At 43.8% G+C, this 13,112-nt stretch overlaps 1 protein-coding gene across 1 annotated transcript in view; it reads right to left on the reverse strand.

The window, feature by feature from the left end:
- The window catches only part of LOC119166911 (BTB/POZ domain-containing protein 7), a 32,892-nt gene extending 22,222 nt beyond the window's left edge, over nucleotides 1–10,670 (reverse strand). The window contains exons 1-4 of the mRNA XM_037418304.2: nucleotides 10,453–10,670; nucleotides 7,366–7,528; nucleotides 5,569–5,718; nucleotides 2,805–3,050 (exon numbers count right to left, since the gene is read on the reverse strand). Of these exons, the coding sequence (XP_037274201.2) occupies nucleotides 2,805–3,050; nucleotides 5,569–5,718; nucleotides 7,366–7,401 (432 nt within the window). The 5' untranslated portion in view covers nucleotides 7,402–7,528; nucleotides 10,453–10,670. The remainder of the gene's footprint in view (nucleotides 1–2,804; nucleotides 3,051–5,568; nucleotides 5,719–7,365; nucleotides 7,529–10,452) is intronic.
- Nucleotides 10,671–13,112: the final 2,442 nt, after the last annotated feature.

Consider the following 13,112-nt stretch of genomic DNA (forward strand, 5'->3'; position numbering starts at 1 on the left):
CTTATAGACTGTTCGATCAACGCTAGCACGTTCAGGTTTAAAAAAAGTGCCGCCATATCCACGAAGTGAATGATGATGAGTGGGCGAAGCTCCGGCGGTAAATCTGGTAAAGCATGAATCCTCCGTACATTTTGCCCGCTCAATTTTATTACAACGCTCCCCCTGGCGTACGTCGCCGCACTAAATCGAACGATTGCCTTCCACCAATGACACGCGCCATATGTGACAACGCTCCTATTTTATATCATCTTGCATTATTTTCATCATCACCTACAAGTACCGCCATCTAGTGAAAACTGCAAGAACTAATCGAGAGGTGGCTACATACAGAGGACGTACCGCCATCTAGTGAACACTGCAAGAACTAATCGAGAGGTGGCTACATACAGGGGATGTACCGCCATCTAGTGAACACTGCAAGAACTAATCGAGAGGTGGCTACATACAGGGGATGCACAGCCCACACCTTAAGGAGCTTCGCCCCTAAAAATGGTTGGCTGTACATGTGTGTGGCATATTCTTTTCAAGCCAAGGCGCTCGTATATTGATGCTTGCAGCAACAAGGTCGCACAACTGCGACCGATACAGGTGCAGCACATGAGCAAAATGCAGGCGCTCATTGGCAGGCACGCCAGCTCGCATCAGCTTCGGGCACTTCCTGGCTTCAGGTAAGTGCTGACGCAGTACAATGTCATACATGTTGGAACTTGCATGACCGTGTTTTTTATTGAGCGGCCATGAAACTTGTCCTTCCCCCGCGATGATGCATGGTGGCTCGATCGGCAGGTCATTGGTCATTGGCGTGTTCAGCTTTCCTGTACAAATTATTGGCTGTTATCCGGAGTCAAGTAACAGTCCGCATTCTGTTTTCCGCATATTTTGCATCAGTGTTTTCTGAAACAACTTCTACTGTGTGTTTTCGCTAACGGTTCATTGCAATTCAATACCTGGATCTGCTTGACACCTTTGTTGCCCATTCGGATAACATCACCCACTCAAATAAAGTACTTATTTTGGCAAGCCCAATTAGGAGCCCCTGACTTTTCATCATTTCGTTACTGAAACGTTCTAAAGTTGTAATTAATACGGTAAATATGACAGTTGTTTGCTGGCAGTCGATTCTTGGTCGAACACGTAGCTACAGAACACAATCGTAAGCTAGACTGACTCGACCTATTTTTGATAATCTTGTTCTTGTGCGAGTTACAGCTCATGTTTGTGGGCACGTTTGTGAGAGTGATAAGCCGACATACTTTTAGGCAAGCATGCTATCAACAATGCCGGCCAGTCGCCGACGAAGTGTAACATTTCTGCCGTGTATAAGCGCCTCGCCTGGATGCAGTTATGATTGATTGTTATTTACAAATACATGACAGCCTTTTATCAGATCTGTTATTGGAAATCTATCTTATGTTTTGGAACTCATACGCATCTTACTTACTTTTTCTTGTATGCAGCTTTTCTTCACTGCTGTTTGTGCAAGACAAAGGGCCTGCGACTGTGCCTGCTAGCGCGATCGCCAGTGCACTTTCTTTGATGGGACCTGAAGTGCATCGTATGATCGTCATTGTTCATGAAATTTCATGTGAAAGCTTATATTGTTTTCAATAGTCATTTGAAGTTTTTAAAACAAATATAGATTCCTGCACTCCGTACTGGGTCTGTCTCCTCTTTTCTTGCTTCTTTCCTGTTTTGCTTGATGTATTAGCTACAGCATGCTATAATAAAAGAAAAGCCAGTCAAGCTAATGCATTGTACATGGCAGGTTTGATGCTTCTGTACCAAGGCGGTCATTATGGGCATGATCTTATTTGCATGCTAAAATGGAACATTCGTTCTTGTCATGTGCAATAGGTCGACGCTCGCGTAAACGTTTCTGTCGTAGTGGGTACCGGACCCTCGACCAATCGCGTATGGTGAGAGCGAGCGTTCTACTGTGCAGCAAGGCTATGCATGTCTAATAAACGTCCGTTAATTTCAATGATATTCCCACGGACGTCCACTGCATGTACTGAAAGGACGAAGCGCAGATCCGTCCTGTGTCCAAACATAGGGTTTCGGTAACACATTGGACGTTTGAACGATCGACAATTTTTTCGCGCATAAGGGTCCTACAGACGACCACAGTTCAGATGGCGGTTTCCGCGAAATCTCCACTGGACGTACGTATGTCCAAAACTGGCATACCGATGGATGTCCACCGGTATTTTGTGGACCATGCGGCAAAGGTATGCAAAAAGAAGCTCAGTCCAGTCTGACATTTTTGTCATTTTTCACACTACAGTAAACCCTCATTTCAAACATGCCTCAAATTTTTGTGCACAAATGGACAAAGATGAAAAGCAACGTGGACACATCTAAGTACCACACTGAATATCCAGTCAATGGCCGTCCAGAGGGCGCATGAAAAAGCGGAGAGGCATGGCTTCCCGATTCTAACATGGGAGCAGCTAGCGGTGAGCCGAGGGACTCAGCAGATCCTTCTCAGCTAGTCCCTCAAAACTTCACGAAAGTTCTTCCCACCTAGTCCCTCAGAACTTCATAAAAGTTCTTTGTCTGTCTGTCTGCACAGCATTGTGCATAGCAAACAGCAATTTACTAAACGATCGAAAGCAGAAAAAATATAAAACTATCGAGCACTTCAGTGAGCACTTTGCTCACAAAAGCTGAGCCCAATATAGAGTGTGACCATGAGCAAGATGGCTAGTTTTTGAATCACACAAACTTGAAACGATACGCATATCTTGCTTGCCCTCCTTTCAATAATCGAGATTAAACTAAAGAGGATGGACAAGCATTCATACCATTTGTTGTCGTGCTCCTTCCGACAGCAGGTCCCTAAAAAATGGGCACCGTGCCGACAGCAGTGCCCGGTGAGCCGGAAAGGCAGTGCCCCGGTAGGCCAGAGTCACGTCTGTGCACAGCCGGGATTCTAGCAAGCGGCCAAGGTCGGCTCGACAGGAGCGCGCGGGAGGTCGTGCAGCATCGGCGTGTGCCGTGAGCTCTCGCAGGGCGCCAGTGGCTTCATAATCGTGCACCAGGGCTGCCACCTGTAAACATATCAGTGTGACAAGCCAGTCCTAAGCACCAACTTACGAACAATGTCAATAAGCCTCCAAGTAGATGGAGCACATCTATGAGAAAGGAGAGTCTGCAACGCGCCGGTCTACAGCATCATGACAGGATTTGGTTAAGCGGTACTGCTAGAGATCATGTTATATCACTTTATTTGGTCTTTAACGCATGCTTGAGGGTTCTGAAGCTGAGTTCTGCGAAGAATAAAAGTTAGTTGCAAGAGTGCACTTGTCCGCATCTGTGTTTTTTCGTCCATGTCTGAGCATTTAAGCCATTAACTCTACTTCTGCACCACTCTCACAATGAAAAAGCAAGCACCTCCCATAAGTTTATGTGTACACTGCACTGGATGCACTGCCACTCAATGAAGTGCGGCGACACTGGGAACCTAACTGTGAGCAAACCTGTGCATTTACCCAATCAACGTCCCAAACTGGAGGACCCTACTCTCTTAGTCTTGTGACCTTGAAATTCAGCTTTGCCAAATAACTAGAACTTTACTGTCCATCTTGCACGTACATAACCCCAATGCAGGCTATTAGCCCTGGCTTTTTGTGTATTACCTCTACTTGTCTCATCCCAGCACTTTCTCATGCAGTATCATGTACCAACTAGACTTTCGAGACACCCTTTTGCAAGAAGAGTTACATTTCTACAGCCGTACTTATGCCACTTACAATTAGGATTGCACCCTACCAAGTTCTAATTCAACCCGGCCATTTTTTAGATAGTGGGCCTGTTGTTGGTCCATTACCTAGGACTGACCGTCATTGGCCGGTCTTTTGGCAATTGTATTACAATTATTTTTTCTCACAATTTATAAGCATAAATTCAGCAACTTCAAAGGTACTAATTATTGCATCAGTCAACAGAACTCTCATGCATTTTCAAACAACTTTTATCTTGTGCCCATGAAAACTTCAAGTAAAATCTTTCCAGTTATACCAGCCATTCAACTAAAGTGAAAAATCAACATCAGTGGTTACGTGCTTGCATCATGAGCGTAAATTCTTCCCCTTCAAAGCAAGAAAATTACATCAATGCCTGTTCCAAAGCACCATTGAGACCTAAGAACAAAAGCTGGCTCCTGGCCATGGACAACATGTATTCACAGTAATCTTTGGCAAAGTGAACAGCATACATGTAGACAGAATTTATTTTTATGCTAACTGAATATGTAGATGCTCAGCTCTGTTTTGTTTTGTACATGTACATTATGTAGACTGCTGACTACAAAAACAATGTTACAATACATGAGATTGTGTGTAAAGTACCAAATGTGGCATTTTTCAATCAGCGTAAATTCTACTTGTGAAATATATTAACATCACAACATGACAGAACACTTGGAAGAACATGCAGGCATAGCTCTGATTAGAGATCAGCAGTGTTCTGTCTTTTTGCAGTGTCAAAATCTTTCATAAGAACCACTTCACCCAAGCATCCATTTTAGATAAGTTCAAGCACCTCTATAAGCCCCCCCCCCCCCCTCATTAGAAGAGCCAGAGTCTTATCTTATAAAGTGGCAACCTTACTCACAATGACCCATGTACATTGCATTCAAATAAACAGAAAAACAAGTAAGCCTTTCTCAACTGACTTTCGCTATGAATTCACCTACAACAAAAATAATGTAGCTTTTTTTTAGTAGATGGATTACTGACACTACTTGTTTCCACAGTCAAACTATTCATTTTTAACTTTCTTATTTTCATAATAACATTTTGTTTCATTCTTTAAGGGCGGTTGTGTTTCTACCAATTCAGCCAAAGGAAACTATCAGCTGCTAGGTTAACCTTACATACAACATTTCTAATTACGTGCTGATCCAACTTGGCTTTTGGCTTAAATGTGTAGTTGACGATGGTGAACAGAGACGCATAGCTCTGCCAGTCGCACCCCCCCTCCCCTCTCTTTTGGAGAGAGCTGTCATTGCAAGGCAGAGTCTCAAAGTGCTGCAGCTACAAATGACGGTCTGTATGTAGGACCGCCCGAAGTGTTGCAATACTCCAAGAGTACCTCTTCATAATTCCAGCACTTATCCAGGAAGCCACAAAACTTTGTTAACACAATGTGTGTGCCTTGGAGCTTGAGCACTGGTGCTGCAGCGACAACAATAGGCAGCCTTGTTAGACATTGCTGTGTGGCTAAGTGGTAGGACATGCAGAGTCCAGTTCCAAAACCCCATTCTGGACCATGGACATCTCCACGGAGAAGTTTGCAAAGGATACCACCATCAGAGTGCGACGACAGAAAACACTGCAATGCAACAATCGCTGTAGCCCATGTGTGATCGTGCAATCGCCACACCAAGAATTAGGAGAAGCACAGTCAAGACAGCAAAATATAACCTGAAAACACAAACACATTGCTCACTTCCTCAATGCAGCATTTCTTGTAGGCTTGTGCAAGGCAACACACAAAGATGCCTTTCATTAGATTGTTTCACTGCCTTGCATGGTATTATTGACTGCTTCCCAAGAGAGCTCTCACCTCTCGCACAGTCCAGCCGGCCGAGTTGAGGAAATCGTTGAACACTTGTGCATGGTCAAAGCCCTTGCTGGCTCTCCACCGGCGACGTGCCAGCCGCTTACGCAGTGTCAGCAGCGGAGCCCTTTTCTTGCGCCCCATGTCCGAAGGAACCTACAATGCACAGCTCAATCACTCAATCCTGTCCACCAGAAGAAAGGTTCGCGGTGATGCTACTGGCACAGGCCAATGGGCTTTTGGTATATTTGCCCATGGAAGCAATTGTAACACAATTAAACATTAAAAACTGCGGCCGTCACAATTGACACACAAAAGGAGAAAGTGATGAGCGCTGTAGTGATTGTTCGCTTAACCAAAGGGTGCATGTTTGATCAAGGCGAGTCAGAGCTTAACCTTCAGCCAGAAATATATTGGCACTGTTTTGATACAAACACGCACATGCGCACACACACATGCACACACACACGCACATGCACACAGGGGCATAGACCTCCGCCAGAAACGCTATCATGGCCATGCCAACGGTAGTGTTCTAAGCATATTCAAAATATGAAAACTTTATTAAATTATCGGAAACAATTCCAGCCTTGACTGGGTCTTGCTGTTTGGAATACCGTCAACATGGCTACCACGAGGTTGTAAATGGCTGACCAAGAGAACTGTGTCCCCCCATGACGTCACCTTGGGTGCACTAGAATGCCTCTTAACTGAATATGAATGCCTCTTAACTGAATGCCTCTTAACTGAATGTCTCTTAACTGAATGCCTCTTAACTGAATGCCTCTTAACCTCCTTAATTCTACTCTCATTGTTTCAGGAAATCAGATTTTTGAACTCACATTTAGGTCCAGCATTCTGGCACAACTGTGAGAGTGCCAAGTGGCCCCGAGTGTGCTGCTCAAAAGTGAAAAATTGCTGCTACAGCACAACAAAAAAGGGTTGCATCAATCTGGGGCATTTAACTACAGTTGGTTGAGTCCAATTTTCTTTTCTGCACAATGGATGCAAAAATATAACTATAACATGCTTCCCATAACAGCCTGCCATGGTCTTCTTCCTGGGGGTAAATGTGCGATGTGAACAGTTCTTTGAATGCAATGTCATTGGCCGTTATCATAAAAAAAAACATGTGTGGCCATAAGCCTGCAAATTAAAATGACCTGAAATGTCTAACAACGTAAAAATACAGGACAGAGTTGGCACCCTCCTTTAAATAAATGAATAGCATCCCTTCCCACATACATGCCCGTTGCGGGGTGCACTTTTCTCTTCGTTTTCACAAAAATAACCACTTCTCCCACATACATGCCAATGGTTGCAATGTAATAGACATAAGCAGAAAGTTCACGGGTACAACAGGAGTACCGGAATTCCCTGTGGCTATCTGTAACTTAAAAATAATTATTCATGCATTCACCACCACACATGACACTGCTGCGCATGCTCCTGGACACGCCTCATCGGAGCCTGCAACCGTTCAACGCATGCGTCTCAATTAGTTCATGACAATGAGATGATCACGTGTAGAGATCATTAATTTCTTTGTGGGTTAGTACGATTAATGGGGCACTTACAAATGATGGCAAACATATTTGCACCTGCGAAAAGAACACTCGTGTTGCTAGCCCGCGCCAAGTCCTGTCAGTCTTTCTTGTCTCATGGTCAAAGCCAAGCCGACAAGCTCAAGTTAGGCCTTTTTAAAGTACTTGTGTGTTCCAAAACAGCACTCTTATACTCGCAGCTCAATTCCTAAGAAACATGTCCAGTGCCACCGTAAAAGATGTTCCTCTAACAACGTACCTGGGGAGGGTCTGGCGATGATGCACCCACCCCCATGACGTGCTCTACAGTGGTGCCCAGGGACTCGCATAGGGGCACCCAGAGGGCTGCCTCGTTCCCGTGCCAACACTCATCACCTTGCTGGCAGCCAGTCTGGGGGGTGAGGAGCAATAACCATGCCCCGCTGCAAACAAGGTCATTACGCACACGCTTTATACAAGATTTGCAAGTTATCGTGCTCATAAAAGCAACATCTCGACTACGACAGGTCCTGCAGCGAGGACCACTGTACAGTTAAACCCCTTTATAAGAGGCATGCTAGGGGCAGCAAATCTTGTCTTTCATATGAGATGTCTCTTTTAAGCAGAGTAACTCGTGTTCATTTTCTTATCCACCCGTACTTTACTGTAGGCAAACTGGTGTCTCTTATACCCATTTGTCTCTTATGAAGGATTTCAACTGTATTGATTTCCACCACATTCATTTATGTGCAATGCTCATGGACATAAATATGACCTCAAATCTTACAGTTTGATGACTGGTAGGCACACTTACGGCAAATAACCAAGTCCTGTGGCCATGAAACCTTCCATTAAAGGTAACGGTGCATCTCATGAAAGTGTCTAAGTAGGAATTAAGCTGATATGACATGAACTGAAGACGGTGGACACAACACTGTATACATTACTTGGACTTGATTTGTCACATTTCTATCTATGAGTACTGCAAGGTCACACTTAGTACAACCTACCCCCAACACAGGAGCCTCACAAGTTCAAAGATATTTCACGACTTTAACCCACAATCATTTCCACAACTGAAATGCATTTTCTTATTTAGAATAATCCTAAAGTGAGAGAACAGCGTTTGGTAGTGGTAATACGGGCTTATGGAAGCTGCGGTCATGTTTGAAAATTTCGTCAAGCACACCAAAAAACATTGAAAAGAATTAAGCAGGACAGCGTTTGCACAGCGTCTACTTATTCTTGTCCATGTTTTTTGATGCGCAACCACAGAATTTTCAAACATAAAGACAAACCAACTGGCCAAACTTGCCGTCTTGTCGGAAGCTGTCGGTTAGCTCTGAGCTAGTGAGGAGACATGTTCCAGCGCTGCAAATCGTATTGAGCATGACTGTAAATTTATGCACCCCACTGCTTTTTGATTGCTGCCTCATCAAAACAACGACTGGAAATGGAATCTGTAGTGACACACCAAAGCAGCACAACAAACAGTAAAACTCATGACCAATTCTCCCGATTGTAGTGCCACGCTTTCTGCAGTGTGACGAGATGTGCAAATTGGTTTACAAGGTAATACGATGCATTTTAGGTGTTTGCTGGCATAAGGTGTTTGCTGGCATAATTGGTATTCACTTAACTTAGCCGCTCGTCGTCTTGTTGTGTTCTGCCATTTATGGGTGTTTTACTTGATGAATAAATTATGCACTTAAGTAAGGGTGGCCATATAAACTGGCTTAATCTTGGCGCACAAGGGTGGCTGTAGTATGGTGACAGCCAGCCTTATATTCTGAAGTATGCCCTACAGATGTAAACTTGAAAATGGCTGAAGTACACATTTGGTATGACTGAACATATAAATAACCGTCTTCAGTTTCCACCAAACAGCAGAGTAAGCTGCACAGAATGTTAGTATTATATCACCTTTCTTAGTCTGCTTTGGCACTTTTTTTTTTTCAGGTATCTGCCAATAAATAAACGTGAGCAACTTTTGCCAAAAGCCCTAGAAATGCAGGCATAATAACTGTTTTAGGAATGATTTTGTCTGGGCAAGTTGGTGCAACATTGTGCAGTTAGCAAGCGTGAAAAGCGCGACAACACTGGTCCTGTGGTATTTGTGTATATTGTACTGTTTTTCATGCCAATTAACTTGGAAGTGGTAAGTTTTGGTTCAAATTCAAGAGGATGTATATGTGTACTAAGGCTGCATCAGTTGGAAGTTCGATAGTGTTTGAGATGCAGTTGAAGACTGATGGTGTAGAAGCAATCTGCCATGCCAACTGACTTCTGAAAGTAACCATCAAGAAGAATGCCTCAACGAGTGGGATTTTGCTATGTAGGGGGTAAAGCATACTCCATTTTTTTTTCATGTACCAAAATATTTACACGCAACAATTTACCACACAAGTGTGCTGTGTTACTGACTAACAATGTAGATTGTTTATTACTACAGTTACGGAGGCAACCATACAATTTTTCATAGAAAAGAACAAGTATGTTCAGCAATTTTTCTTAACGTCCGAGTAATAATAATTGTTAACATTCAATTACCCAAAACCACATGCTTGTGAGGGACGTCGTACTTGTGGGCTACGGAAATCTCGACCGCCTGAGGTTTCTTATAACGTGTACCTAAATAAATCTAAGCACACGGGCCTCAAGCATTTTACCCTCCACCAAAAATGCGGCAGGGATTGGATTAAGCAAGCTTTGGTGGTTTTAAAACTTGGCCAGAGAGGCTAAATCAACGGATGCCTCTAAAACAAAAAATTGAGATTCAGTGTATATATGTAGCCGCATGTAAAGACTTACGACGAAATGCTATAAATGATGTCGCAGCCGAATGGCGTGCCAGCCTAGTTACAAACCCCATTTTGTGCACAAGCAGCCAAGATTTCTATTTCATCAAAGGGTTTCTTTACACGTCAACACCTGTGTTTACGACAAACACGTTTCTCACAGATCGCCCTCAATCGATAAGGGAAAAGACGAAACTAAACCGAGGGCTTCAGGTTCAGTCATCGCGCGAGAAAAAAAAAAAAAATCTGTGGCTCAAGAAGGCCAGCAAGCAGTGGTGTAGATTGAGGCTCGGGTGGGCTTTACGTTGGGACCCAATAAAGTCATGCGATTATTATGCACGACCACGGATGAACGCAAGAGTACAGGAAGAAGCCTAGAAAACAAGAAAAGAACAAGCGCCGCCTAGTAGAAACAACCAGATACGTGCGCCGAAAAATGTTTGATCGAACCGATTGGCCCACACATCAGCTTACGAAGCGACTAATGTAAATGGATCATGTGCAAGTCGAAATATCGACCACGAGCAACGTTCCTAAAGCAAATCAGGCGGAGAAAAAGCGAGCCTTACCTCGTATTTTCCTTAAACCAGAGCAAATCGGATAGCCATGTTCAGGGATAGGGTGGCTTAGGCGAGAATCGACAGCGGCACTTTTCCTGGGCGATTGTTGACCACGCTCAGATGTAGCGATTGTACACTATAATAGTTTATCACGCATGGTAGGACGTTTGGCACACTGGTTTTATCTTGGCACAAACAGTGTCACTCGTCGAGGAAGGGACGTCTCCATAGCTCCAAACATCAGCCGAGAGATGGCGTTAGCGCGCAACACAGCTATGGTTGGATTTGTGCGCTTTCTCACAGAGCACCGAAACAAAATAATCGCAAGGCATGGAGGAAGGATGTCGGAAGGACTTAATTCGGTATCCGATCACGCGGCTACGCATAGGGTACGCAAATGTGTGGTAGGCTGGACTAAAATGCAGGATCGGGCCAGTTAGTTTATGGTCACGTCTACTACTTTTTTTTTTTTTCTTTTTGCGCTTAGCAGTTTACTGGATACCAGCCTGGCTCTTTCTGTGAAGAGCAGGAACGTTCTTATTATGTTGCACTCCACGAATTATTTACTGTCGTACACCTTCAGTCCCTGAATGCCGGAGTCGGGGATTAAAAACGTTGTCAGAAACAGTTATTCATTTTCATTTTTTTTTTGCAGCTATACCGAAGGAAAAAGGAAAAGATACAGGAGACATTTTCATATTGTTTTTATTTTTTATTCATAAAGCCCGTAATGCCGAGCACGAAACCACGCAGGTCAAGAAAGAATCGTGGATGTGACCAAGGGGCATCATCGTTGTAACCGCAACGGTGGTCGAGTGATGGGAAGACAAGATACCACGATTGATGTTGTAGGTTTAAGTATCGGCCTCACTTTTCTTTGTATTCTTTCAGATGACATTTCCCTAGTCATTGCCTCTTTTGTTAAAATACCTGCATAGATTTTTCTAGAATTAATATTTAGGAAACTCTATGCATGCCTGAGGCGTTGCCTTCTTTATTAAGATGCCTGACGAATAGCTGCTCCCAGTGATTCGTCCTGTCTTTAGTTTTGAGCAAGCGCTGCATGGTGGCGCTTGCGACCGACACTCTAAAAAAAAAAAAAGAGAGTTACGAAGGCACAGACACATTATGTAGCGCGTGTGGAGCGGAGGAGGAAACGGCTGAACTAAAATAATGGCGCGCAATTTTTCAAAGCATTGGAATTTCAGGAGAGTGAAGGCAAAACATACTTTAAACGGGTAAATAACCAAGTGGAGGTTAACTGATTGGTGACCAAGGCGCGAGTGAAATTCAACCCTTCAACACATAGCCGCCGCTCGACCTAAGGGCACAGCCTGATACATCCATCCATCCATCCATCCATCCATTCATTCATCCATCCACTCATCCATCCATCCATCCATTTATTCAAGATCTACAACACGGAGGAAGGAAAAGGTACCTTTTTCCTTAATTCGTGATCTACAACTAAACACTATTTCGGAGGCTATGCAAAATGCACGGCCACCTGGGTCGCGCCAGGCAGCCGTGGCAAATTGTCGAGTAGTTGCATCGTCTGCCGCAGGTGACGTTAGCGACCGACACTAATCGAAAAAGAGTGGCAGCTCGTTGTTGCTGTGTTTTTTTTTTTTTTTTTTTCATGCGGCAGGCGCTGCGCTGTGCTCCCCATGGGGCTGCAAAAATTAGGTGCCTTCTTCCTCTTCTAACCACTAGCTCCACCACCATGTAGTTTAGAAGGCAACGTCCTAATTTACCATGCAGAAATACCACCACCACTAACTTCCCCTAAAACTCTAAGGAAGCTATTTTACGTCTATAAAACGTCTTGAATTGCTAGCCGATAAATAATAGATGTTTTGGTCAAAACATTATGTAGCTGTGCACGAATAGCCGTGCTAATGTTAGATGAAATGATCGCACAAAGAACGTCTTGAAAAGACCAGGCTAAGACGTTTTTTAGACTTTTTTTGGTATTTTGTTGTAATGGCATTAGAATTATAAAACAAGCGATTATAAAAGCCTCTAAAAAGAAGTAGCAATCTAAAGGCTCAGTTTTCATGGTATACACACTGTTATTTCTAACTTTTAACTGCCTTTCCAGCACGTTTTTTATGTTCGCCGACCGCTATGTATGAAGTTCTAGATTCAGGGGCTGAAAAGAGCTCCTGCGAGAGTTATTTTCTTTTTCTCTCCCACTTCCTGTGACAACCACGCATGTTCCCACTGTGACTTCTAATTTAGTACGCCATAGTGAATGCTACAGGTTTCCGACGTTGCGTCCGACTCACGTCTATTGTAGACCAAATAACTTTGTTTCACTCCCTCGTACTTCAAAGTTCCGTGCCATGTGCCGCGAAAATTAATGTCTTCTTCAGTTCACCGCGCATCAGCGTTAAGGTGCTGACCGCATATATCCAATTTTCATATAGTGAAACACCATCAGCTTGGGCACAGGAAGCTCTCGCTCCCGCACCCAAAGCTGACTATATTAGACCTCAATTTCCGACACTGAAAATTTTACCAACAAGATCTTTCCTGTCAAGAGTATGGTCTTGTTGCTTTGCTCCAGACATCGACCCACACTAACTCAGTACCATGAAGAGTATTCTGGTTAGCGCACGCGTTCTGGCAATGTTCGGCATTCCAATGCCTCTTTTAATAAACAAGAG

Source organism: Rhipicephalus microplus, chromosome 6 (assembly GCF_043290135.1).
Source record: "Rhipicephalus microplus isolate Deutch F79 chromosome 6, USDA_Rmic, whole genome shotgun sequence".
Classification (NCBI taxonomy): Eukaryota; Metazoa; Arthropoda; class Arachnida; order Ixodida; family Ixodidae; genus Rhipicephalus; species Rhipicephalus microplus.